This window comes from Neoarius graeffei, chromosome 20 (genome assembly GCF_027579695.1).
Source record: "Neoarius graeffei isolate fNeoGra1 chromosome 20, fNeoGra1.pri, whole genome shotgun sequence".
In the NCBI taxonomy this organism is placed as follows: Eukaryota; Metazoa; Chordata; class Actinopteri; order Siluriformes; family Ariidae; genus Neoarius; species Neoarius graeffei.
In genome coordinates this window covers 54,441,904-54,469,783 of record NC_083588.1, presented here as the reverse complement: position 1 = coordinate 54,469,783, position 27,880 = coordinate 54,441,904, and the positions used below count along the sequence as shown (strand labels likewise).

The window sequence follows — 27,880 nt, the reverse complement described above, 5'->3', positions numbered from 1 at the left end:
GCCCGAAGAGTACTTCACGACGCGCGCCCCCGCGTTTGCGTGTTCAGACTCGCGTGCACGCGTTATCCAATGTAGTACAGGAGGAAAAATCCGCGTTCACGTAAACATATACACTGATCGAAGCCAGGTGGACGTGGTATTGGTTTCTTTTCGACCGTCATTTCAAGTGCGACGTTCAAACAAGCCGTGATCGTTCACGGAAATCGGTAGAAGGCCCCCCCCTCCCTCCTTCCACGACCGAGCGGAACGATGGCGGAGTCGGGCGACACCGCAGAGGCGGTAACAGGAGCCGCGGGCTCGGAGGGCAGCGCCGCCGATACTGGCGGAACAGCCGCGCCTGATGGAGCCACTGGAGCCGCGGGACCCAAACCCGGCCTGGAGTCGGTGAAAGGACAAAATTTCGACGTGGGCCCGCGTTACACCGATCTCCTATACATCGGGGAGGGGGCCTATGGGATGGTCTGGTAAGAGGACAATTTTTAACGTTATTTATTGTTAAATTAAAACGCACAACACAACAGATAGCTCAGATTCAATGCTAACCATTGGGCTAGCTAGCTAGCTAGCTAACTAACTTACCTTCTCTAGCGTACTGAAATGTTGTCTAAAAAAACATAGTGGTATTTAAATCTCCTCAGAAATGATAATTGAAGTCTTCGAATTGACATTTGTAGACTAAAAAAAAGCGACAGTTAAGATTAAAAAGTAGTTTATTTGCAATTACAATTACAATGCAGCAGAATTTGGGCGGCTCAACAAGTTCACTCACCACCTGCATATAGCACAGAGCGGTTAGCCATTTCACGAAGCAGCTGGGAAAAACAAGTGAAAATGTCATTTTTAAATGTTCTTAGAGTTAACGTTTTACTAAAAAAACCACACATATGCACATAGAGAGCGAGCTAGCTGTTTACTCTGTAGATATAATTATCTAGCTGAGTGAAATAAAGCTAAACCTAGCTGCTCATTAACGACTGAGCTCATTTCACAAATAAGACATGTTCTAAATCAACACTAAAAAAAAATTGTTTTGAAGGATTTTTGTTTGTTACTGGAGATTGCAACTAGTCAGCTAACAAAGTCTGGACACAGGAAGACAAAACTGCATGCTAATCCCTTAGCACTGAGCTCTTTGACATGTCATTATGTCGAGGTTGTGATCTAGGTGTGGTTGGAATGGCATTGATGCTGATTTTATCTCACAACTTGTAGGTTACTAGTGTATTAAAGGAAGAAACAAAGGTTTGAAACTGAATTTGAATTAACTTTTGGTTTTACAACTATGTTATAAACTAGATGGGCTAAATTCATACAGTTCAGGTAATTATCTTGAGCTCTTTTGCTAATGGATTATCTCATGTTCTATGATATGATCCTGAGATAAGAACTTCTTGGTTAGCTGGATAATGTGAGCCTGAGGTTGAAGATCAGTGAGTCCCTACTTTTTGTAAGTAATCTGTATAATCTTGCGTTTTTTGTGATATCTTTCATGATCTTGCGGGGGGGGTTTCCTTGGAAAGCTGTGCTATTTCGTAGATTATTTAACAAATCTCTCGCAATAAGATGTGAACCCTTTTTCCCCCTAGTGTATGTTCTACTTGATGTAGATGTGTTAAAAAAAGCATAAAATGATAGGATGCGTTATTTATTTGCAACCGATTAAGTGCATTTTCTTCACCAATTTGATCACATTGACTTGTCTGTCTGTCTTCGTTGCCTTTAGCTCTGCTTTTGACCATGTGAACAAGCTCAGAGTGGCCATTAAGAAGATCAGCCCATTTGAGCACCAGACATACTGCCAGCGCACGCTGCGAGAGATCAAGATCCTGCTGCGCTTCCGCCACGAGAACATCATCGGCATCAACGACGTCCTGAGAGCGCGCAACATTGACTACATGCGTGATGTGTATCCTTACCCGAGCAGTCGGCCACGCCTCGAGAGCCAGACTGCACTGCGATGAGGGGTCAGGTTTCCAATCATTGTCCTAAAGAGCAGCGAGGCCCGAGGGTTGTGCTGTAGAGATTTGTGTGATGGATTAGATTAGTGCAGCGCTTTAGTGGTGTGGTCTGAAATGAAAGCAAAGTGCTTTGCATTTTCATTCCATTCACATCCAGATCTCAACTAGCACTTGAATGCGCATTTTAAAATACTGTAGTAATTAGGTCCGTGGTTTTATTTTTATCCCTGTGAGCTGCTATAAAGTTGATTAATTCCTTGACCGCATGCAGCTACATCGTCCAGGACCTGATGGAGACGGACCTGTACAAGTTGCTGAAGACCCAACAGCTCAGCAACGATCACATCTGCTACTTTCTGTACCAGATCCTGCGTGGGCTGAAGTACATTCACTCTGCCAATGTCCTCCACAGAGACCTGAAGCCCTCCAACCTGCTCATCAACACCACCTGTGACCTCAAGGTTAGTGTCAGTCTGTGAACAGGATTCTCTTACTTTTTAAAAAAAGTCGTCTTTTTTTTGGCATAGTACATTTAGAGGACAAACTCTGGTGTCTATGGTATTTGTAAAATGGAGGAGGGAGAATTGATTCTCACCAATCAGAACAAGAAAGCGTCTTTACTAGGGATGTTAACCGATAACCGTTTGACCGGTGGTTGACCGAATCAACGTTAACCGGTTAATTTTTTTTTTTGGTTGTCGGTGAAAAAAAAAAAAATCAATCGTTTTGAAGCTGCCGATTTTGGAAAGGAGAACCTGGAATTCTGTGTTTGTAAACGCTTGGGGCATGCCATGCGGTGTAAGGACGACAGCTGACAAATCAGAAACACCCATTCAGTCATGTCCCGCCCCAGTTAAAGACAGTTGCCACCAGTGTTGCCAGATTGGGCGGTTTCCCGCCCATTTGGGCAGTTTTAAGTGGATTTTGGCGGGTTTTGAACATATTTTGGGCTGGAAAACGTCAGCAGTATCTGGCAACATTGGCTGCCACTCGGCGAGAGAAAAGTGTAGACACAGGCTTTTTAGCTTACAAATTACTATTCTGTTTTTTGTTTTTTTTTAAAATTATTATTAGAAGGCACATGGAGTTTAGTCCTGCCTTGGCCAGTGCATTCTGAAAGTATGTTTCGGTCTGTAGCCAACAATGCATGTTACTGCAGATCATATCTCTCCACACAAACTAAAGGCGCAGATGCCGACTTTTTCACGGCTTTTTCATGGACTGTAACGGCGTTTGCTTATGTAGTAATTTTAATACAGAATTTACTCTGATGAAATTATTCAGACACTCCAATGCCCCCCCAAAAAAAAAAATCGGATCTGCACGAGCCGTGAAAAAGGCGCGCCGTTTGCATCCCTGTTTAAACTCATAGGTTAACCGACTTTAACCGGCTAATGAGGCTCGGTGGTCGGTCAAGATTTTTTTTTAGTTTTCGCCATCCCTAGTCTTTACTTGCCAGTCAATTCAGAAAGCTCCCTTTCTTGCATGAGCATTCAGGTGTTTGGGCCTGAGCGTGTTTTGTGGTTGTGACTTTGCTCGACTTTGAAACATTACATCTATGGTTTACTACAATATTAAATTTCTGTGGTGTTATGTAACATGTACACAATTATACAGCAGACTGTGCTTTTTGGCTACTGCTGTTTTGTATTAGAACTTGTATAATGCTGGATAGGCCATGCCCACTTCACAAGAGACAAACTGGCAGCGATAATCAGGGAATAGCGCAGTGGTTCAGGCTTTAATCCACTGATCTGCAGTTTGAGTCCAATTCCCCGATCCAAATATTAAACAAATATGTCAGGTTTGGGCAAACCATACATTTATTTAGGTAGCCCACTGGGCAAGGAAAAGCTGGGTTTTGGTTGCCTGGAAACCTCACTGACTGCTCAAATTTGGTAGATAACATCATGTAACAATATATGGCGAGTTAAGTGCATTAGTGAATGCATACAGACTAAGAGAAACAAACAAGTATCCTCTTCTACAGCAGCAAACCTCCTAATGTCGCATTGTGCTTGTGCCCTCAGCAAAAAAAATTTAAAAGCGCATCATTGACCAGTGAATCTGCCTAGCGTCTTGTTTTTTTTTCTCTCTTTGTTTAACCCTGTGTTTGCTGAGTAGTAGGCAGAGCAGTTATATAACAGCTTGCTCAGTTTTGTTAATGTTTCCAATTCACCAATTTGTTCCTGATTCTGAAAACAATGACTCCACCTCGTAAAAATTCTGCTCGTCTCAGGAACTAGAACCAATGATTTGTCCATGTTGTGTTCTCTGATTCTCAGATAGTTTTTCAACATGGATAGATACTTTATTCATCCCGAAGGAAATTAAGGATACCATAGATGCCGCCTTTTATATCGAGACATTTTGAATTGAATTGCTGTTGACATTGTAAACGTATACAACAAAATGAAGATTTCCTCTCTGTGGTGCAAACATAGAAACACAGGACACTGGAAAAAACCTGCGATATGAGAATTGTGATACTGGAAATTAAATCTGTATAAAAATAAAGTGCAGGTGCAAAGCAGCATGAATGAATTGTGTACTTATTTGTGAGAAAGTGCAAATTGGTTTCGGGGACGGGACTCTCTGAATCTGGAGGTGCGTGCCTTGGCCGACCTATGACGCCTGCCGGAGGGTAACGGGTCCAAGAAGTGGTGGGTGGAGTCCTTGATGATGGTAGCTCTGTTGAGGTAGTGTGTCTGGGTATTACAGCCTGGACTTTGATTTTGTATTGTATTATATTATTATTTCTTCTGCGTTCTCAGATCTGTGACTTTGGGTTGGCACGGATAGCTGACCCAGACCATGACCACACTGGATTCCTCACAGAGTACGTGGCCACTCGCTGGTACCGTGCTCCCGAGATCATGCTCAATTCTAAGGTAAATATTCCTTTGCGCGTATGATAAGACTCCTGAACATATCTCAATGTGTGTATGTAGAAATTTGTGTGATTGGTTCATCTCTCTTGGTTTGTCAGGGCTACACAAAGTCCATCGATATTTGGTCAGTGGGTTGCATCCTGGCTGAGATGTTGTCCAATCGGCCCATTTTCCCAGGGAAGCACTATCTAGACCAACTCAATCATATACTTGGTAAGGCAATGTAGCTCCATGTTTGTTTTTATTTATTTAGAATTCTAATATATTAAAAATAAAATGTGGATCTTGCAACAGGCCAGGCAAATCGACAAAACAATCTGAACATTCAGTTCAATTCCATGTCATGTTGTACAATAGATGTCACAAAGCAACTTCACAGAAACCCAGATGTAGATTTATAACTCTGAGTAAAGCAGCAGTGGCAAGGTTAAACTCCACGAGAGGAATTTGACTCAAAAGGGAACTCTTCTGGGTGGAACTGGATTGTCAAATTAATATTGTGGGTAATAGTCCTGGAATGAGTGCAGGACAGCTTGTGTTTCCAGCATCAGTTCTTGGAAAGTGTCAAGGTGATGTCATTCATTGAAGCAAGAGTAAGACTTGGGTATAAAGTGTTTGGAAGACGTGCAAATCTTTAGGTTGTCTATTGCCACTTTTCCACTGCCAACGCGGCTGAGTTAGGCTGAGCCGTGCCGTGCTGAGTCGAGCTGAGCGGGGCTGTTGGCGTTGCATTTCAACTACAATCGCGCTGAACCGTGCTGGCTGGAAGTGGGTTGACACATTGGGTGGAGTTAGCGAAAGTGGGTGGACGTCACGTGATGTCGTTAGGCGGCGCAAACCGTGACCTCAGTGACTTCTAAGCGGTAGTCTCACGACCCGGATAGTAAACAATAAACATGGAGGACATGGAGTCGTTAGTGTTGCTGGTCTTGGTGCTGTGGCTTGTTGTCACCGACAACGCGGACAGATACTGGCAAGAGCGTATAGGTGAGGCGAGGCGCATAAGGCTTCATAATTCTCGTAATTCGTAATTCTCCTTCTTCCGGGTTTACGGTGTTTACAGATCCCAGCATGCTCGCGGGGCGTGTGTGGGCATGTGAGGACACTCCTCCTCACCAATCAGTGCACAGGGGAGTGTCTCCTCACGCCCCCAGCCCCACTCGGCTTGGTTTGTCTCGCTTCAGCCCTACTCCAAAACCGTGCGAGTTTTGGGGGCTGCGCAGGGCTGAAGCGAGCTGAGTCGTGCTGTTCTTAGATAGTCGAAACGCGAGCCGTGTCGGGCTGAAGTGAGCTGAAAAAGGGTAGTGGAAAAGGGCCATATGTGAGACTATCTACGACAGGAGAAGGTGAGTGATACAGAAAGTTTCAAGCTAAAGACGAGAATATCGTTAGAGAATATTCACATCACATTTAGGAACGTTTGAACTGGGATTATGTAGCTTGCGATTTGTTTGTTTTTTCAGTGTTAATATTACATACACTATTTAGTTACTTGTGAAATCCAAATACATTAAATACATGTCTCATCTCATTATCTCTAGCCGCTTTATCCTGTTCTACGGGGTCGCAGGCAAGCTGGAGCCTATCCCAGCTGACTACGGGCGAAAGGCGGGGTACACCCTGGACAAGTCGCCAGGTCATCACAGGGCTGACACATAGACACAGACAACCATTCACACTCACATTCACACCTACGGTCAATTTAGAGTCACCAGTTAACCTAACCTGCATGTCTTTGGACTGTGGGGGAAACCGGAGCACCCGGAGGAAACCCACGCGGACACGGGGAGAACATGCAAACTCCGCACAGAAAGGCCATCGCCGGCCACGGGCCTTTCTTGCTGTGAGGCGACAGCGCTAACCACTACACCACCGTGCCGCCCACATTAAATGTCTTATTGCTGTAAATTAAATTTGGCCTTATTTTATGATTAAGGATATGCAAACTTCTGCACTCAACCATAAATGAGACCCAAACCCTTGACTGTGAAACGAATGCAGCTGTCGTTGGTTTGCTGCTTTTCGCTTTTAGAGTTATGGTTCAGGTGGAAAATTCGCACACGTTTTCCGTTTACCTCAAATATAGCCCGTCAGTCAGTCGACACTTTTTTTAGGTGTCCAGGTTTTGCTGTGTTCGCTTTGCACTGGGGTTAATGCACCTGTCTAATAATGGAATGCATTGACTGTTACCGTTGTGCAAACTGCTTGCTGAAGTTCACACTTCTCCCAAACCACAGAGTTGTCAGATGACCTCAGACAGGCTTGTGGTTTGAGGTTTTTTTTAAAAAGGGAACAACATTGTAGTGGCTGGCATTAAAATGTTAGAAATGCATGTTTTTTTTTTTTTTTTTCGGGTGCAAGTGTGCAGCTGCCATGTCACCATTTTCTGCCGCAATGAATGTTTGTTTTAGATGGTCATCGCAGTTGCGACAGGACAAAGCATAAAAGACAATTATATTAAGTTCTTAAAGGAACAGTCCACCGTACTTCCATAATGAAATATGCTCTTATCTGAATTGAGACGAGCTGCTCCGTACCTCTCCGAGCTTTGCGCGACCTCCCAGTCAGTCAGACGCAGTCAGACGCGCTGTCACTCCTGTTAGCAATGTAGCTAGGCTCAGCATGGCCAATGGTATTTTTTGGGGCTGTAGTTAGATGCGACCAAACTCTTCCGCGTTTTTCCTGTTTACATAGGTTTATATGACCAGTGATATGAAACAAGTTCAGTTACACAAATTGAAACGTGGCAATTTTCTATGCTATGGAAAGTCCGCACTATAATGACAGGTGTACTAACACCTTCTGCGCGCTTCGGCAGCGCATTGATACGGAGCTCAGATATCAATGCGCTGCCGAAGCGCGCAGAAGGTGTTAGTACGCCTGTCATTATAGTGCCGACTTTCCATAGCATAGAAAATCGCTACGTTTCAATTTGTGTAACTGAACTTGTTTCATGTCACTGGTCATATAAACCTATGTAAACAGGAAAAACGCGGAAGAGTTTGGTCGCATCTAACTACAGCCCCAAAAAATACCATTGGCCATGCTGAGCCTAGCTACATTGCTAACAGGAGTGACAGCGCGTCTGACTGGGAGGTCGCGCAAAGCTCGGAGAGGTACGGAGCAGCTCGTCTCAATTTAGATAAGAGCATATTTCATTATGGAAGTACGGTGGACTGTTCCTTTAAGACGCACAGTTCCATCAGCAAACCAGTAAGAATAAGATGGATGCAGTGGACAAATTAAATACACAATACATTGTGTGCATAATATGAAATTAAATAAAAGGACTGTCCAAGTATTATACACCAGGATTCTTGTATAGCAGTAAGTACAGAGTTATTTTGAATATTACATGGTTGCACAACCTTCGAGTGTTGAACATATTCACGAGTGAGCATCGTATCTTTGTGCCACTGTGTAATGTTCTTTATATATTATATTATATGGACACATCCACACAAAAAATACAAGTTAATCAAAGCAATTTTAACTTTGAACTGGTTCACCATTTTCACAACGCACATCTAGTCAGCAGGAAAACACTGGGAGTGACGTCAGCAGAGTGAAATATTGGGAATTATTATACTGTACGTACAGGAGACTTTTTTTTTTTTAGGGAATAAAAAGTATTCTATTCCCTTCGAGCAGGTTTCATTCATTTGGTTTGATAGCATGCAATATTATCATATCGTTTATCCTACATGTATTACGTTACTCTACCCAATGGAGAATGAGCGTTGAATATGGTTTGATATTGCATGGTTGTCCGGACAACATAACATCACACGTTGGAGCTGATGCAAATATTCAGGATGAGCGTTTTCTGCTGCGCGCGCACAGAAGCATTTCTTTGTTTTCTGGGAAACAAAGACGCATTGAAAAGGCTACCAAAACTTCATTAGGTATTCTTTACGCATATTTACAAGAGAAAAACATACCAACGGGCATCGAAAAACTGGAAAAGAGAGGGTGTATGTATAATATTGGCTGGCTGTTTTTTTTTTTTTTGTGGCATATCAGATATATTCCATTCAGCTGGTGTGTTATTGAACTCGTCTTCGACTTGTTCAGTATCATGCTAGCTGAATGGAATATATCTGATGTACCATGCAAAAAAAGCCAGATGATATTTAAATATGTCACTCAGATCTGTGATTTTGTTTTTCCAACACGAGAAGATAAAGTTCATATCTTCAAGCCAGAGTGTTTTTTTTTTTTTTTTTTTTTTTTTTTTCCTTTTTAGTATATAGATACGTTTACCCGAATTTATTGAAACAATTTCTCGATTTCCTCACGAGTAACATGTAGAGATTTGTCACATATACACCCCTTTTCCACCAAATCAATTCCAGGGCTGGTTCGAGGCCAGTGGTGGTTCACAACTCGTTCAACTTGCGAGCCAGCTGAGAACCAGTTTGCTTTTCCATAGCTCGCGGTGCTAAGGGAAGCCACGTCGTTACGTCGCTGTATACGTCAGTTACGCCGTTATATACGTCAGTTACGTCACTACGTTTGCATAAACCTTGGCGCGAATATCGAAGCAAAAACAACACGGAAGAAGCAAAAACAACAATAATAATAATGGATGACTTCGCGTTTGTACAGCTGCTGCTTCTTGTCGCTTAAAAATGGCGATCTTTCACGGTCTTGTTATTGTTGTTGGTCTTAACCCCCCCCCCCCCCCCCCCGACATAAGCGGTTCTTTCCTCTGACCCAGCAGAGAGCTGGTACTAGCCTGGAACCGTTTTTTCTGGCCCCAGAGCCAGTTCTTTGTCAGTGGAAACAGAAAACCCGGTTCCAAACTAAGCACTGGCCCCGAACCAGCCCTGGAACTGCTTTGGTGGAAAAGGGGCAATAGAGATTTGTCCCGGATATACTGTAGCTCATATGAAAAGTAAGAGTGGCGTATTTCCCAGTAAAACACTTGTATTTATATAATATCTGTATATCTATCTAATAAATAATGGATAACAGTAATTATAATGCACTTATCGTCTTCAGTTGTTTCCCCATAGAATAGTAGTTTGCAAGCTCTTGGAAAGATGTATCAGATGAAAACATCAGTTTTGCGTTTTATGCGTACATTTTAGGTTATTTCAAAAGGAGGGGGGTGTTTTTTCCTTTTTTTAAATAAAAAGGAAGCATGTTCTTTAGTTACCAGTGTTCTTTTTCATGTATGGGAAAAGTGTGTATTATAAGGACAATCTTTTCCAGACCTGAAAAAAAGAGGATGTGTATAACTTTAGAAAAAGCTGGGTTTCTCAGGGGGAGGGAGGAATGTATTGTGGATATTGTACTGTCAGAGTTACGCCATGAAAAAAGGTTTTATTCAATCAGATTGGGGGTGAACTGCAAGGACTCTGTAGAACTGGCTCACACTAGTATCCTACATCTCATAGTTCAAACACTTGTACATTCAATATCGCGCACGTCTGCCTTGGAAAGATGGTTATGACTTCAACCCCCAGTGATGTATCATGACCCTAAAATAAACCAGCTGAAACTACTTACTATGAATGGTGCAGGTGTGAAAACAATGTCCTTTGTGTAATGTATGTGTGCTTTTCTAGGCATCCTGGGCTCGCCTACTCATGAGGATCTAAGCTGTATAATCAACATGAAAGCCAGGAGCTACCTGCAGTCTCTCCCACATAAGCCCAAAATTGCCTGGAACAAGCTCTTTATCAAGGCGGATAGCAAAGGTATACATCTTCACGCTGCACGTACTGAGAATTGTCAAATGGGATGATGGTTTTTGAATCCAAGTCCAGATGTATTGCTGTATAATGCCATTTAAAAGAAAAAAAAAAGTTCCCACTTTGCAAAGTTGACATCGTTTTTGCAATTATGATGAGAGCATTGTGTACGAGTTGAGTTTATGATTTCAGGAACAAGTCCCAAGCCCTTTTTTTTTTTTTTTTTTAAATTTAGTTGTGCAGGTGCTTTGAACCCCTTTTTCTCCGTATCCCATTTAGCAATCTTTTGCCTGGTGGTGTTGTCTGATGGCTCTGTTCTTACTTTTTTTTGTTTGTTTGTTTGTTTGTTTGTTTCCGTTTCCGGTTGAGAGTACGTTGTGCGCGTTCTGGCTGCCGCTTCTCACCGGAGCTTTTTTGTTTTATTTTATTTCTTTTTCTATTTTTTTTTCTGTGTTTGTGTAGTTTGTTTGTTTTCTCCACCAGTTGTGGGGTAGCTCCGGACCTAGTTTTGGGCGTCGGTTCCCTCCGGGCCTTGGTTCGCCGTGGGCGATGCCTGTGCTCCCAGCTATGGACTGCAGTGAGCTCGTTGCTCATTTTACATCGTGGTTGTCCAGCGCTCTGCGCTTTAACGCTTGACGTGATGTTCCGAGCGATGTTGCTTGGTGGTGTCGCGGCGGCTGTTCAGGCGGTTTGGGACACACCAGCGCTTTGCGTGGCGGAGCTTCTTTGCTCGCTTTGTGGATCCATGGCGTGATGTTCTGAGCGATGTTGCTGACGGTGTCGCGGCGGCGGTGCTGGAGATGTGGGACTCGTTTTTGTGCGCCTTTTGGTGGTACTGTGGCTGCTACACCATGGGAATTACATCCTGACCCCTACTTGTTGGACTTTTTACTTTATTTTTTTTCTTATTATATTTTTTTATTTATTTTTTCTTTCTTTGTCTACTATTGTAACGCGTCCTTGGGTTTCTTGAAAGGCCCTATGTAAATTTAACATTATTATTATTATTATTATTACTTGAAAGGTGCACGGAGTCTGCGTTCTTCACTTTCATGATGCTTGAAATGTTTTGTGGTCGTTAGCTGAAATGTAATCAATCATGTATGTTTGACAGGGTTGACATTTTAAGAATCATTTTAATGATAAAGAGGTTAAAGCTGATTTGTTTGTTCTTCAGTTTGAGCAGCAGAGCTACAATCGGGATCGGTGTTTTTATATTTTGTTTATCTATTAGATCTTATTCTGCAGTGATTACTGTTTGCACCAGTCTGATATTTGCTGTAAAATACTCACGGCGCACTTTATTAGGAACACTGTACTGATGCTGGGTAGGGCTTCCTTTTGCTCTTAAAACAGCCTCAATTATTCATGGCACGGATTCCAGTAGGTTCCTTTGAGATTCTGGTCCATGTTGACATGATTGCATCATGCAATTCCTGTAGAGTTTTCAGGAGCACTTTGATGCTGCAAATCTCCCGTTCTACCACGTCCCAAAGGTGTTCTATTGGATTCAGGTCCAGTGACTGGAAAGGTCGCTGAAAACCACTGAACTCATTATGTTCGTGTAACCAATTTGAGGCGACTTTTGCTCTCCGTGTCATGGTGCATTATCATTGGTGTTAACGGGCCCAGTGTGTGCCAAGAAAACATTCCCCACACCATTACACCACCTTCACTGGCCTGGGCTGTTGACCCAAGACAAATTGGGTCCATGGATTCATGCTGTTGGTGCCAAATTCTGACCCTACCATCTGTGTGCCTCAGCAGAAATTCCTCGAGATTCATCAGACCAGGCCAGGGCTCGACATTAACGGTCGTCCGACTGTCCGGGACAACCAAATGTTTGGTCTGGACAAGTGAAATCCGCATCTGCCTGTCCGACGGGACAAGTTGAATCTTTTTGCAAATCACCATTTTTATCGGAATTGTTCAGTAAAGTTCCAACAAAACTAGTTCAATCCCCTCAGTGATGTGACCATGTTATTGTTTACGAAATTCCTGAGAAGCCGGGTACAGCAGGTGTGTGTGCGTGTAAAAATAAATTAATAAAAAAATAACCATGTCGTAATCTCTAATTATAGATTACTAGACTTGGAATTCATCGAAATCAGAGAAATGGCGATCAAATACCTGAATAAAATTAAATCTCTGTGGTGAATCTTCATTTCGTTCAAACATTCATTGTATTTTTCTTTTGTATGGTTCACGATAACCATCACACATGTTGTAAAATATATTTTGTCGGAATTTCCCGACAGTGCTGACTCACTTAGTTTGTTTGCGTTCACAATGTGATTGTCACCCTTATGTCCAACTGGTTTTTTTTTTTTGTTGTTTTTGGTTTCATTTCGTCTAAAGTGAAAAAGATGACAATCCTAACTCTTAAAACTGCAGATCAGGTAATGGGTTATAACAACACGTGCGCCTTAATGGGGCATTGGGGAGTTTGTTTATCGTCAGTTAGCTTGATTTTATTGAAATTTATAAGTCATTAAATCATGATTATCATAACTATACCTGCTTTTTGATAAACTTTGTTAATCACTTTCCTTTCATTGAAGTAGTAAATACATAATAAAAAGGTTATGGTCAGGATGAGTGAAAAATCTTGCTGCTCGTCCAGTTGGATGAGTGGATTAAAAAAGTTAATGTCGAGCCCTGAAGGCTACGTTTTTCAGTGTTCAACTGTCCAGATTTTGTGAGCCTGTGCCCACTATGGCTTCGGCTTTATGTACTTGGCTGATAGAAGTGGAACCCAATGTAGTCCATCCGCCTCAAGGTTCGACGTTTTGAACATTCTGAGATGCTTTTCTGCTCACCACATTTGTACAGACTGGTTATCTAAGGTGATGTTTACATTAGACCGTATCCGTATCGTTTTCGTTGCAGATGCACTGTCCGTGCACATTAAAACGCCGGAAAACGACTCCACAGGCGGAACAGTTTGAATCCGCCAGGGCCCACGTATTCAACCCAGTACGTATCTGATCCGGTGCTGTGTAAACATTGAGGAACGAGGATACGCAGTGCTGAGATCTAGCTGACGTCGTCATTGGACAACGTCACTGTGACATCCACCTTCCTGATTCGCTGGTCATGCCATGTTGGTCATGTGAATGAGCAATACAGGAAGTGTGTTGAGGAAGTCATTAAGTGAATGAGCAATACAGGTTACCGTAGCACTAAATAGTCTTGTTGTAATCGCAAAAAACGGCCGTTCTGCGAGGTGAAGAGTGTACCGAACACTGTTAGATCCTTCTAGCATAAACACGAAGGCCATACACGGTGTAAAAAAGGGGTCTTTGTAGTACCGGTACCGCCGATAACAGACTGGCATGCTTCATTTTTTTACAACGACATCCTTCCACTTGCAAGTGGTGAGTGACTTGCGCATGCCCGATATGCACTGGGATCATGTGACGTGCCGTCTAATTAGTCATGTGATTAGCGTATCCGTGTATTGGCGTTGCTGTGTGCACGGGGAACGGTTTTGTTGCGGGCACAGAAATGTTGTGTGTGTACGCGAATCGTTTTAAAAACGTTAATCTGATGATCCGCTGATTCGAAATAATGTAAACAGGGCCCAAATTGGGTTTGTCAGCTTGAACCAGTCTGGCCTTTTCTCTGTTGACCTCTTGCATCAGCAAGTAGTTTTCATCTGCAATACTACTGATCACCGGCTGGGGTGTCGTCTCGCCCCCACCCCCTTGCTGCACTATTCTGAATAAACTCTAGAGACTGTTGTGTGTGAAAATCCCACGAGATCAGCAGTTACAGAAACGCTCAAAACACCCTGTCCGGTTTGAGTAGTTCTGTAAATCACCTGATCGCTTTTTGTTTTCCGCATTCAGATGGTCGATATGAACATTCCCCGAAGCTGCTGAACCATGTCTGTGAGATGTTATGCATTCCGCTGCTGCCGCACTTGATTGATTTTTATATAATTGCATGAACAAGTAGATGTACGTGTTCCTAGTAAAGTGTTCAGGGAGGATTTATTCCTCATAGTTTGACAGGTCTATGGCGATGACAATAATGGTAATAATATCACTTTAAGATTCAGTGTTGCTTTAAAATGTCTGTATTTTGATGAACTGGAAAATTAGGAACTGAGCTGTTTCACTTTTTATCACAATGATTTTGTTGCACAAGTGGCAAGGTCCAACGTGTGCAAACAGGTTTTCGTTTTCATTCTACAAATTTAAGTTCTAGTGAATCATGGTATTGTTTTTCAGAGTGCTGACTATTGTAGCATTCGAGTTTCATCAGCATGGTTCAGTGGCACTCACATTAATGTTAGAGCGCTTTAATATTCAGGGTAAAGCAGAACTGAAGGCTTGTTAACTTTCTCCCTTCATGAATACAATTTGACTGTGGACACCTTAGACATGTGCGTGCGCGCATGTGCATGCATGCATACATATGCATGGGGTTGTGTGTTTGTTTGTTTTTTTTTCCCCTCTCGCTCTCCTTTTCTTCCTTCCTCCTATTTTATTGCTGTGTGTAAAGGCCGTTGGCGCTTTGGAGAGCTTGGATGGTAATTACGATTAACATTGCAGGTCTTAAAGAGTGGTCTTTTGTTCGTTATCCGGTTGGCTTGTGTGTGGGTGTGTGTAGGAGTGCGAGTTGGATGTGGCTGCAAGAGGATGGTGAATTTAGTGTGCAAATATATTAGCACTGCACGTTGTACAAAGGTTTCATGGTATGTCGTGTTATGCATCCTGGTTTATTGATATTAGAACTGGTAGGTTACCAAAAGCTCCATTTATTTAATGGACTTGATGTTTTACATCACCAAACATTACAATGGTGTGTGTGTGTGTGTGTGTGTGTGTGTGTGTTTGTTTTTTTGTTTGTTTGTTTGTTTTTTGTATGTAATATAAACCCAGGGTGTTTTTTTTGTTTGTTTTTTTTTCTTTTGTGTGTTTTTAAAAACCTTGTTTTCTGTCCTGTGTTTAGCTCTGGATTTGTTGGACCGCATGTTGACCTTTAACCCCATGAAGCGTATAACGGTGGAAGAAGCACTGGCACACCCTTACCTGGAGCAGTACTATGACCCCACTGATGAGGTACTCTCCATCGTTCCTGTGCTGCATGTACCCCGCATCTCTCACTCTGTGACCTTGTTACATGTTGTAAAGCATAAAAGTTGCTAATGCTGAGGCGACTGCTGTCTTTCAGCCCGCACTTAAAGCAGATACGCAGAACTTTTTATTTTTAAATAAATTTCTGAGTGGATAGTAGGGCTGAACGATCTATCGTTTTCGACCGAAAATCGCGATCTCAGACAACACGATTTTGGGATCGTCAAAGCCGCGGTTTTTCTCAGTGCTCCTAAACTGACCCATGTTTTGTTTCGTCAATAAATTGTCCTCATTTTTTACACTACAGACAAAAATTACGTTCAGGAAAGCCTTGTGGCACTCAGTGTGAAAGAATTTTGTGAATATCTCCTTCCATTTTCATGTAAATCCCAGTTGTTTGGAGGGAGCACTGTGAGGAAAAAGTGCGCTTTCTCTGTCTGAGTGTGCGGGTGGGGGAGGGGCTGCTCTCTCTCTCTCTCTCTCTCTCTCTCTCTCTCTCACACACACACACAGGAGGGAGGGGCCCTGCAATAGCGACTGCTACAGCCACTGCATCACTCTTGTTTCCCACAGGGGAATTGTTGGCTCTAGTTATAATTTATAATGCTTATGTACATTCTTTTACAAAAGTGCAATATTTTGATGCTGCTGAGCCATTGATCAACCTTTTTTTATGTCTATGTTGTAGATTGGAAAAGTAAAAGAAGCAAAAGTTTACTTAAGAAAGATGGCTCTCTTTTTATTTTAAGTTATTATAACTTGTTCCTCAGGCACTCCGTGTTAATAAACAGGCTTACATTTGAAATCTGTTGACCTCAGTTTTCATTCTTGCATTAGCTTTATGGAATTCATTGTATTAATTAATTTGCACTGAAACTTGATTTAAAGAAAAAAAATCGTGGTTGAAATCGAAATCGCAATATCTGCCAGAAAAATCGCAATTCAATTTTTTCTTAAAATCGTTCAGCCCTAGTGGATAGTATCTCCATCATTGACTCTTGTATGCTGCATAAATGGGGAATTTAAAAAAAACAAAATTTTTTCAGAGTTAAAATTGACCGCAAAGTTGGCATTCGAGCTGCCCCGCTGAGCCAGCCAGCCAAGTGCGTGACGTCACAGGGGTAACCGGTTTTAAAGCCGAGGCCTTTGACAGCTATAGACCAAAGTCATATGTATGGTGAAAGTAAGAAATCCCGTTACCGACTTGCTCAACTAAGACTGATTTGACTTCATTGATTTTGGGTTGACTCTCATTAAAACAGGATGGGTGTTATAACTTATGCAACAGACATGTACATGCATGCATTTTCACTGATAAAACGTAAAAGGCTAATTAAATAATCAGATGAACTGAGACAATCACATTCTGAAGCAAATTAAATAATCTTATACCGCTAACTTAAACACACAATACAGGCTTTCGTCTAAACCGGGGAACAGGGGCGCTGCGCCCTCTTACTCTCGGCATGCGCCCCCTTACCGAAATGCCGATTGAACCCCAAGTCACACTTGGGCCATGCACTTATATGCTACTGCACAACATGCAATCTTTCTCAAAACGATCTTTTCTCCGTGAAAACATCCCAGCAACACCACTTGACAATGTGTCTGATCATCAAATACGTTATAATTACTCCAGAAATATTCCAATCATAGTAGATACACCGCCAGACGGTGCAAAAACAATCCGAATTGGCGGTTTCCAGACTGAGGCGCCATGTTTAGTTGTTTACTTGTCGCGGCTGCTCTCGCGAGATTTGACATGGGTTACATGCAAGGTCAGCTGATTTGTAGAGCGAGATTTCTCGAGACTGAATGACCTTTCACCCACCGGCGCAGGAGCTATTGACAGAAGTAGTTCGCGAGTTGTTTTTGTTGACACTTGGGCATTTAAAGATGTCATCCCGCGGCACGGAACAGAAGAAAGCCAAAGACTGTCCGGGGCAGAAGAAGATTACTTCTTTCTTTTTCAATGTTGAAAAACAATTTGTTACAATTTCCCTCTCAGATGGCCTCAGAATGTCCCACTGTAGCCTCAATTTTTCAAAGGCTTCGCATGGCGGATGGGGGGACGGACAACCCCACTCCCAGTCGCTTCGCTCCCTCGCCATGGTGAGCGCCCTCATACTAAATTTTTCTAGAAAAACCCCTGCAATGCAAGTTGCATGTATTAATCTAAATGCAGGTAAACAAATGAGTCGGAGCTTACCCATCTGCATTCTTGCTTCTTGAAGGCTGATCTTGTGACTGATTGTTTTGAAACAGTCTGACTTTCAGTTGTTTGTTCAGTTCTCTGTTCATTCACTTCTTCCACGTAAGGGCGAGCTATTGCTGCTGAGACAAGCATATCCAGTGGAGAAATCTGACAGCTGGTGCACTCATTCTCCATTTTCTTCATATTGAGTACTCCGCCATGACTGCTTGGCTCAGGCAATTCCTAAAACCCGGGACGGGACGTCACCGGTTTTAGCAACAACTGCAGGGAGGTAACTGCCCGAGCGGTAATATGTCCCGTTCCGTCCCGGGTTTTAGCAACAACCCTCAGCTCACACTGGTGCAACTGACCTTACTTTCCCTTTTCTTGTAGTTTTATTTAATTGTTGGTACTGCACCCTCTTTCAATACGGGCTTATAGCCAACGCTCCAGCAGAGCCGAGGTCTCATACGAGTCTTCAGTAAAACGTGAAGAGCAGAGGAGGGATCACTTTGTAGGCGCCCAATGTGCCCATGAACTTCTCGCAAAATGCGTCCAGATCTTTGCAGTTTGAACATTCTTGGGCCATGAATGCAACATAAATCCATCTTCTGTAGTGTTGCTGCACCTGCCAGCAGCACATCTACGTGGCATGGTGATAAATTGGCTCAAAATGGAGGATCGGAGTTGCAGTCAGCTCTGTGTTTTAGTATAGCGGAAATGGTGATGAGACCGATAGCCTTCCTGTGGTGATGTCACAGACATCAAGGTCATTCAGTCAGACCGCTACCTATATGAATCACTTTGATTGTAAAAATTACTATATTTAGATTTGTTAACGCGGGGCGGCACGGTGGTGTAGTGGTTAGCACTGTCGCCTCACAGCAAGAAGGTCCTGGGTTCGAGCCCAGCGGCCGGCGAGGGCCTTTCTGTCTGGAGTTTGCATGTTCTCCCCGTGTCTGCGTGGGTTTCCTCCGGGTGCTCCGGTTTCCCCCACAGTCCAAAGACATGCAGGTTAGGTTAACTGGTGACTCTAAATTGACCGTAGGTGTGAATGTGAGTGTGAATGGTTGTCTGTGTCTATGTGTCAGCCCTGTGATGACCTGGCGACTTGTCCAGAGTGTACCCCGCCTTTCGCCCGTAGTCAGCTGGGATAGGCTCCAGCTTGCCTGCGACCCTGTAGAACAGGATAAAGCGGCTAGAGATGATATGAGATTTGTTAACGCTTAAAACCATTCCTGTGCCATTCTTGAGGTCTCAAGGCATTTATAAACAAAAAGTGAGGCCATGGTTCTGCGTATATGCTTTAAGCTGCACTTAATGAATTAGGAATGTGTCCCATTGCTCAAAGTACTTTTAAAGGTGTACTTTTATGTTTAAAGCCCTCTGCTGCCTGAAAGGGAGAATTGCAGTTCCAGTGAAAAACACTGGCAGGTCTCGCTCTCCTCGTCAACATATTCCCGCCCATTTACCTTTTAAGGAAAAGACGCAGTGTTTGAGCAAACGTGCCCAAGCAGGAAGTGGCGCTAATTTCCAACCACAAAAATTACAATCAGAATGATGGAACATAAAAGCCAGTCGGAGACGTTGCATGGTACTAATGAGAATGTTTATAGACTTGTAAACAATTTAGTAAAATTACAGCCTGCCCCTTTAAAGCATCCAAGAAAAGTTAAACAAGTTCTGTTCTACTGGGAATGCTGTATGTTTGAATAATATACATGGGAATGTTCTCATTTTTGTGTGTGTGTGTAGCCAGTGGCTGAGGAGCCCTTCACCTTTAACATGGAGCTAGATGATCTTCCTAAAGAGAAGCTGAAGGAACTCATCTTTGAAGAGACCGCACGATTCCAGGCAAACTACCAAGGTTCCTGAGGGAAGCAAGGTAAAATTGAAATTTAAAAACAGTAAATTGTTGAACTTGCGGTCACCTGATGTGAATTGAAATGTCTGATTTAAAGTAGGGCTGGTGGTTGTGATACTATGTCATGGACTTTTCGTACTTTTTGGGAACTGTAGTGTCCGTTTTTCTCCCTTATTTAGATATGGTCAATTCCCACCCACCAGACAGGTCTCCCCTACCATGTGACAGGTACCAACCAGGGAGGCGGAGGTTATCACATGCTTCCTCCAAGGCACATGATAACCTTCATCTTTTCAAACTGCTGCTTATGCAACGTTAGGAGGTGGCGTAACGCACTTGGAGAAAAGCACTATCCACCCATTTCCGTATGCACGAGCTCACAGGCTCTCATCAATGGGGTCATAGAGAGATTATGCAACCTCTCTCTCCCTGAGAGCACAGGCTAATTTTGCTCTCTTGTTGGGCTCCTGGCCACGGCTGGCTGCGGCATCGTCAGGATTCGAACTAGCAGTCTGTTGCGCCACTTGGGAGCCCATTTCATGCTTGGCTTAATAGCAATTATAAACTCAGATTGAATGTATTTTGATATTAAAACTACTGAATTTTGCCGAATATATACAGTACTGTACAAAACTCTTGGGTACCTTTTTTATTTTTTTGTTCTCCACCCCCCCAAAAAAAAAAATTGTTTTTAGATTTCTATTTTATGGCTTCTACGTTATCGAGTCAGTGCAAAAACATTTTAAGGTTCCAAACGTTCATTTTACAGCACAAAATTAAATGTTACAGTGGAAAAAATATTTGCATCTGAGCAGCACGTTACATAAGAGGGCACTTTTCAGATTTAAAAAAAGAAAGCATAATGAAGGCTACTGGGTTTTGGTGCAACATTAAAGGAGATATGCAGAACCTTTATTTTTAAATACATTTCTGAGTGGAAAGTATCTCCATCCTTGACTCTTGTATGCTGCATAATTGGGAATAAAAAAAATATATATTTTTGAGAGTTAAAATCGACTGCAAAGTTGGCATTCGAGCTGCCCCACTGAGCCAGCCAGCCCTGAGTGCGTGACGTCATGGCGGGAACCGGTGCTATAGGCCAAAGCCAGACTCGGCAGGCAAGAATGGTTGCAATGGCCTCTTCGTTCGGATTTATTGGCGATTCCTCAGATAGTAATACATCTGACTGTGATAGTCCTGAAATTGGTGTGTGTGTACATGCTACTTCTATACACACAGAACCATGTCAGTTTGAACCATCGGAAAGTGAATCCGATAGTAACACATCGGCCACGGAGGCCCCCACCTTACGAAATAAAGCCAAGCAAAGCCGTCTAGAGAATTGGATGGAATTGAACCGACAGTCTCGTGTGACCCTCATTAAAACAGGATAGGTGTTATAACTTGCGCAACATACATGTACATGCATTTTCACTGATAATTAAATCAGATGAACTGAGACTATCACATTCTGAAGCAAATTAAATAATCTTGTACCGGTAACTTTAAATACACAATATGAGTTACATGTATTTAATGTAAATGCAGGTAAACAACGAGCGTTGTATAACCAAATGAGTCACATCTTACCTGTCTGTGTTCTCGCTTCTTGAAGGCTGAGCTTGTGGCCGATTGTTTTGAAACAATCTGACTTTGTTTTTCGTTCTTTCGCTTCTTCCACGTAAGGGTGAGAGATTGCTGCTGAGGCAAGCATATCCAGTGGAGAAATCTGACGACTGGTCCACTCATTCTCCATTTTCTCCATACGGAGTACTCCGCCATTACTGCTCAGCTCACACTCTGAGTGAACTGGTGCAACTGAACTTACTTTCCTTTTCTTGTAGTTTTCTTTTCTTTTAATTTTGTCCTGCACGCTTTTAATACAGGCTTATAGCCAACGCAACTCAACAGATCAGCGGTTTCGTACAAGTCTTCAGTAAAATGTGCAGAGTAGAAGAGAGACCACTTCGTAGGTGCCCAATTTGTGAATTTTTTGCAAAACGTGTCCAAATCTTTGCAGTTTGAAAATTCTTGGGCCATGAATGCAACATAAATCCACCTTCTGTTGTGTTGCTGCACCGGCCAAAAACACATCTACGTGGCATGGCGATAAATTGGCTCAAAATGGAGGATCGGAGTTGCAGTCAGCTCTGTGTTTTAGTATAGCGGAAATGGCGATGAGACCGATAGACTTCCTGCGGTGACGTCACAGATGTCAGTCATTCACTCGGATCACTACCTGTATGAATCACTTTAATCGTAAAAATTACTATATTAGATTTATTGTTAACACTTAAAACTATTCCTATACTATTCTTGAGTTCTCAAGGCATTTTATACACAAAAAGTGAGGCCATGGTTCTGCAGATTTCTTTTAAGAAGCGAGTGTGAGAAAGTGTCCAGAAGAACTGTAGCTGGTTCTGCAAGATGCTCAGTAAAACCTACAACTCATTTCCTTATAAAACTGCACTCTCTTTAAAGTAAAGAGTCATTTCACACCAGATATTGACTTTCATTTATCACTTACTGATGTTTACGGGGTTGGGGCTGCTTTTTGTTTTGTTTAAATAAATGTTGAAACATTTTAATTATTTGTAAGCCATTTTTGGTCTACAGCATTTCTTCACATGTGCCGAAGACTTTTGCACAGGACTGTATATTCCTTCTTTTGTTTATCGTTAAATGAACGTACCAACACACAGTAAGCTTGCACTGGCTTGGCTTGTGTGAGTAGGAAAAAACGGCTTAATAGTGTTTTTAAATACCTGAAAAGAGCCATTTGGGTCGTACTTCATGTACTGAAGTGTTGAGATTTACTGTAGTTTGATTAGGTGGGGTTAAGCTTCGTGCATATAGTGTGTAAAACTGGTCTCTGATCCAGGGGGCCTTGTCCTCTGCTGTCCAGTGTAAAGCGATTTAAAAAGAAATGCAGATCTGCAGTTATGTCTTTTTTTTTTTTTTTTTTTTTTTTTTTTTTAAAGGGATTTACTGGACAGGCCAAGGATGACAATGTCTTCCTGTGTCTACATGTGGGTGGTTTTTTTTTTTTTTAAAAAGTCACTGTGCTTCATTACAGAACCAGTGTGAATGCTTTGATACAGCTGCTGATGCCAGCATGCAGCTGTGTAATTGTTGCCATGGTGATAGCATCACATGTTGCACCTTTTTTCAAGCTGCAAGAAAACATGGAACTAAAGCAAAGTGACTCTTGCCCCTTTTCCACCAAAGCAGTTCCAGGGCTGGTTCGGGGCCAGTGCTTAGTTTGGAACCGGGTTTTCTGTTTGCACTGACAAAGAACTGGCTCTGGGGCCAGAAAAACCGGTTCCAGGCTAGCACCAACTCTCTGCTGGGCCAGAGGAAAGAACCGCTTACGTCAGCGGGGGGGGGCGGAGTTGTTAAGACCAACAGCAATAACAAGACCGCGAAAGATCGCCATTTTTAAGCGACGAGAAGCAGCAGCTGTACAAACGTGAAGTCATCCATTATTATTATTATTGTTGCTGCTGCTGCTTCTTCCATGTTGTTTTTGCTTCGATATTCGTGCCAAGGTTTATGCAAACGTAACTGACGTATACAGCGACGTAATGACGTGGCTTCCCTTAGCACCGCGAGCTATGGAAAAGCAAACTGGTTCTCAGCTGGCTCGCAAGTTGAACGAGTTGTGAACCAGCACCAGCACTGGCCCCGAACCAGCTCTGGAACTGATTTGGTGGAAAAGGGGTAACTGATGTCATCTTGCTAGAAAAATCAGAATTTTATATATGAGTGATTCCACGCTTATGGGTACTGAAATGGGGACATGAACTTATTCACCTAAAACCATTTCTTTTTTTTTTTACCATCAGGTCACAAAACATGTAATCTTTAATGAATGATATGTTAAAAGATAACTTTAATTTTCTGAGATGTAATAAAAACATATTTATATGCCAAAGTCAAGCCTATGAGTTCCAAAATGATGTCTGTTACATTACTTCTGTTACGATTGTCCATCTCGCGTCTGTTACAAATTAATTACAATCTAGCTATATACCATGTTAATCTTATTGAAAGAATGTGTATGTTTATTCTACTACACATGTTTATTAATTATATTTGCTAAAACATCACCTTCCTATGTTTCAAAAAGTAATTCTACATTGTTAAAATTGAGAATATATATGTCCACAACACTTCTGTTACGTTCTGACTTTGGCATATAAAGATGTTTTTATTACAGCTCAGAAAATTAAAGTTATCTTTTAACATATCATTCATTAAAGATTACATGTTTTGTGACCTGATGGTAAAAAAAAAGAAATGGTTTTAGGTGAATAAGTTCATGTCCCCATTTCAGTACCCATAAGCGTGGAATCACTCGTGTGTGTATATATATATATATATATATATATATATATATATATATATATATATATATAAAATATATAGTTGGCTAACGTTTGTCAAGTAATATTAATAGTGGTTAATTAGCTGGCTAACATGAATGTACAGCAGGTCCATGAGAGTGGTTGAGGGTTGGTTTTTTTTTTTGGTCAGTCTCAAAAGTCTTTTATTTTTTCCTTTTTTTTTTTAAGATCACTGAACTTTTAAATACCATTTCTCATGTTTTCTAAGTGATCAGCTTGTGGTTTATCCCACTGCTATGGTATTGATCCCTTAATGGAACGTTCTGCTGGGGGGTTTTAATGTGGTTTTCTGTCATGATTGCCGGCGATGGCCGGCCCAAATTTCCATCACAGCTCTATTTTGTTTAAAAAGAAACCTCCAGCTTTCATTTTTCCATCTTCAGGTAAACGTAGGTTCATCTGATTTTAAATCTGTTCCTTAGAAAGGTCACAAAACTCAGTGTGGCAGCGGGGGTGTGGTCTAGCATCGGTCTGTGACAGGAGGGCGGAGTCGGGGAAGGTGAGTGGCAGAATCACTACACCTGTGGTTAATTAATATGTTTGTGTGTCTTCCCAGTGACCGCGCCCTATTTAAGGAGCGAGAGCAAGAGCAGAGGGAGCTCTCTCCACAACCAGACGGCTGATGTGTGTGCGCGTGTCTGAGTGTGTGGGAATAGATATAAAAGCTGAATAAAAGAGAGTTTTGTGAAATCAGTTCTGTCCTGCCGTCCTTCTGTGCTCCACCCACCTACACGAACTGCTACAGTGGTGCCGAAACCCGGGATGAGCACAGGACGGCAGGACAGAACTGATTTCACAAAACTCTCTTTTATTCAGCTTTTCAGCTTTTATATCTATTCCCACACACTCAGACACACGCGCGCACACACATCAGCCATCTGGTTGTGGAGAGAGCTCCCTCTGCTCTCGCACTCTCTCCTTAAATAGGGCGCGGTAACTGGGAAGACACACAAACACATTAATTAACCACAGGTGTAGTGATTCTGCCACTTACCTTCCCCGACTCCGCCCTCCTGTCACAGACCGATGCTAGACCACGCCCCCGCTGCCACACTCAGCATAGTATAAATGTGTACACAGACTCTGCAGTTTTGTTTTAACTTGTGTTTTTGGGGTCTCCCCCCTTCTCTCTCTCTTTCTTTCTTTAGCACCCAAGGAGAGCTCAAGCCACACTAAGGCTAAGAACAAGATTACTCCAAACAAGCTACAAAAGATGTACACACATGCACGCGCGCGCACACACGGTATCCAAAAAAAAAAAAAGAGGAAAAAAAACGTACATGGAAAACTTGAGCTTTTCTTTTCTTTCTCGCCTGGAGGCTCTGTTTGGGTTTCTAAACTGCTATCTTAACACCATCAAATGGGGGCAGCTGTATCCACCATGCCACTCCATGCTGCACACAGCCCCTACTCTTACTCTTCATGCTTATCTCCACACAATTTTTTTTTTTTCTTCCTTGCACTCTCTCATCTTGTCACTTTTGGCCTGTTAGTGGCCCTTTTTTTTTTTTTTAAATGATGGAGAAAGAATAGGGAGGGAGAGAATAAGCAAGCATGTCGTTACTGTGGGCTCCAGCTGGGTGTGTGTATATGTAATTTTGACTTTTTTTTTTCCTTCATTCTGAGTATTGTATGTCCAAGATCGATTTGTGCACTGTAATTTGAACGTTATGATCCTTTGCAAAATGTGTTTTGTATGTGGAGAGGGAGTTTGAGCATTTGTTAGGTTTTTTTTTTTTTTCCCTTTTTAGGTTGGTTTTCCTTGTGAGCTTTTTCAGCTCCGGAGTGTGAAAGCCAATGCTGGTGATTCCAAAAATATACAGGATGATGTATAAAACTGAATCTTGCTTTACTTACTGTACCATATCCAATTCCATTGATGGGTTTTCTTGAAACGCTCTCGCCAGTGCTCTTGGAAAATGAAGCCATCAGTATCCTTGATCTGAAATCTCATCCCCACACCCTTTTCTTTTTCTCGTTGTCTATCTCTCTGCTCTTAATTAGTTCATTTTTGCCACTGCACTCACTTTTTTTTTTTTTTAAACACCTTGACTGTTCATTTCCTCGATGTTGATTAGATTTTTCTCCCAGTTGTTGCTCTTACTTTTACAATAGCAGTCATCGATGGCTGACTTTAAGATGACTCTTCTCCCCTCCCCCTCTACCCATTAGTATATTTTATCGTAGATTTTAACCGCTGATCCCTTGACACCGCTTTCCTCCAGCATTACTTCACATTCTTTCTCCTCACGTTGCCAGTTGAGGAGGCCTAGCCAAGCCGAACGCTTTCAGAGCCATAGCACACACTCCTTCCCCCCCCCCGGTGATGTCACAAATTCTTCAAAAAGGGCTTTTTTTCCACGGGGCTTGCTGACCTCAATGCCTCTCTCGCCTGTGATTGGCTGACCTTGTGATAATGTAGTCTGTGACTGGCTGACTTTGCATGCACCGAATGGCAGGTAGTGTTTCTGAATTTCCTGCTCGTTTGAAGAAGTGTTATTGCCTCGTTTGTTTCCTGCAACTGACTAAACGCCTGTAACGATGTAGATATATGCTTTTCGTCAAGTCACTGATGAGGAAAGCTAGCTCTCGGTGGGGGAAATTGAGAAATTTTTAAATAGTGGGGGGGGGTTGTTTGTCTTTGAATAAATGCCGGGCCTGATTTCTACACTGATGTTCATGGTTCTGTTGATTTTATTACTGTGTGGGGAGGACAAAAGTGCACTCTATATAGCACGTTTCATACATCAGTCGAATGACGTTCTTCAATCTGTGCACCTGCACTTTGTCTCATTACCAAAAGCTTTTGCTTCTTCCCCCCTCCAGTGCAGTTCTGGTCTGTCCTCTTTGTAGAAACTTTTTTCTTCTCTGGCACTTGGCTTTTTCTCTTGCTTTGCTGGTGCATTGTGGGACAGGAAGGCACAGATGCTGTGTCTGCATGTCTGTCTGTTTCAGCTCTGAGCTGCTTTTTGCTCCGCGTTCTCTCGCTGCAAGTGACTCCACATCGCTCACTGAGCCGAGGAGAACAAATAATTACCAAGGAAAAATTTATGCCGCGTTGTTTGTTATTGATGTATCGCTTATCTACAAATGGGACCATAGGGACTGAACAATCACACAGCACACACCTACAGATATCCATCACTGACACACAGTATGAGTTGAGACCTACAAATGAGGCAGATTTAATAATGTCCTTTTAATGGCTGTTCTTATTATTGCTGTTATATTGAGTCTTTTTAAGAACTGAAAGGGATGTAAAACTTGTCTTTTTTTTTTTTTTTTTTTTCTTTTGCGTGTGTGTGTGAGAGAGAGAGAATTAATTGGGTGTGTCGTCAGTCTGTCGGAAATCTATTTTTCCCCTGAATCTTTTAAGGATTTATTTTAAAAGATGATTTAAAACTGAGTAGATTGTCAAGAAATATGAACCATGGATGGTTTGTGTATGTACATGCTTATGGGTATTATGAATTAAACAATTAACAAAGAAACAGACTTCTATACATATATTAAATAAAATTCCTGATACTGTAATTTGGTGTGTTTGAATTTTTTTTTTTTTTTGAACGTTTTCATCAGTATTGCAAAAGACATCAGTCTATACCTGTTTTCACCTGTTTAAATCTGTCTATACCGGTCATATTGTATTTTTAGTCACATCCAATTCTCGCTTGTTTAAGAGCGGTTGGTTGAGATTTTTGTACCAACATGCCACAAGTCTGATTTATTCCTCTGCTTGATGACAAACATCATTTTTCAATTGCACTGAGTTTTAGGCGTGACT

The 27,880-nt window shown here is 42.2% G+C and overlaps 1 protein-coding gene across 2 annotated transcripts; it reads left to right on the top strand.

Annotated features, from left to right (window-relative positions):
* mapk3 (mitogen-activated protein kinase 3) lies at positions 1–27,630 on the top strand. 2 transcript variants are annotated; one of them, XM_060902015.1, is made up of 9 exons: positions 1–464; positions 1,724–1,906; positions 2,230–2,419; positions 4,733–4,849; positions 4,948–5,062; positions 10,423–10,554; positions 15,508–15,617; positions 19,582–19,711; positions 25,848–27,630. In XM_060902015.1, exons 1-8 carry the CDS (start codon positions 250–252, stop codon positions 19,699–19,701), a joined length of 1,182 nt encoding a protein of 393 aa, XP_060757998.1. In that variant the 5' UTR covers positions 1–249; the 3' UTR covers positions 19,702–19,711; positions 25,848–27,630. The 2 variants fall into 2 exon arrangements, with proteins under 2 accessions (XP_060757998.1, XP_060757997.1); XM_060902014.1 differs by having other exon boundaries at positions 2–464; positions 25,245–27,630.
* The last annotated feature ends 250 nt before the right edge of the window (positions 27,631–27,880 follow it).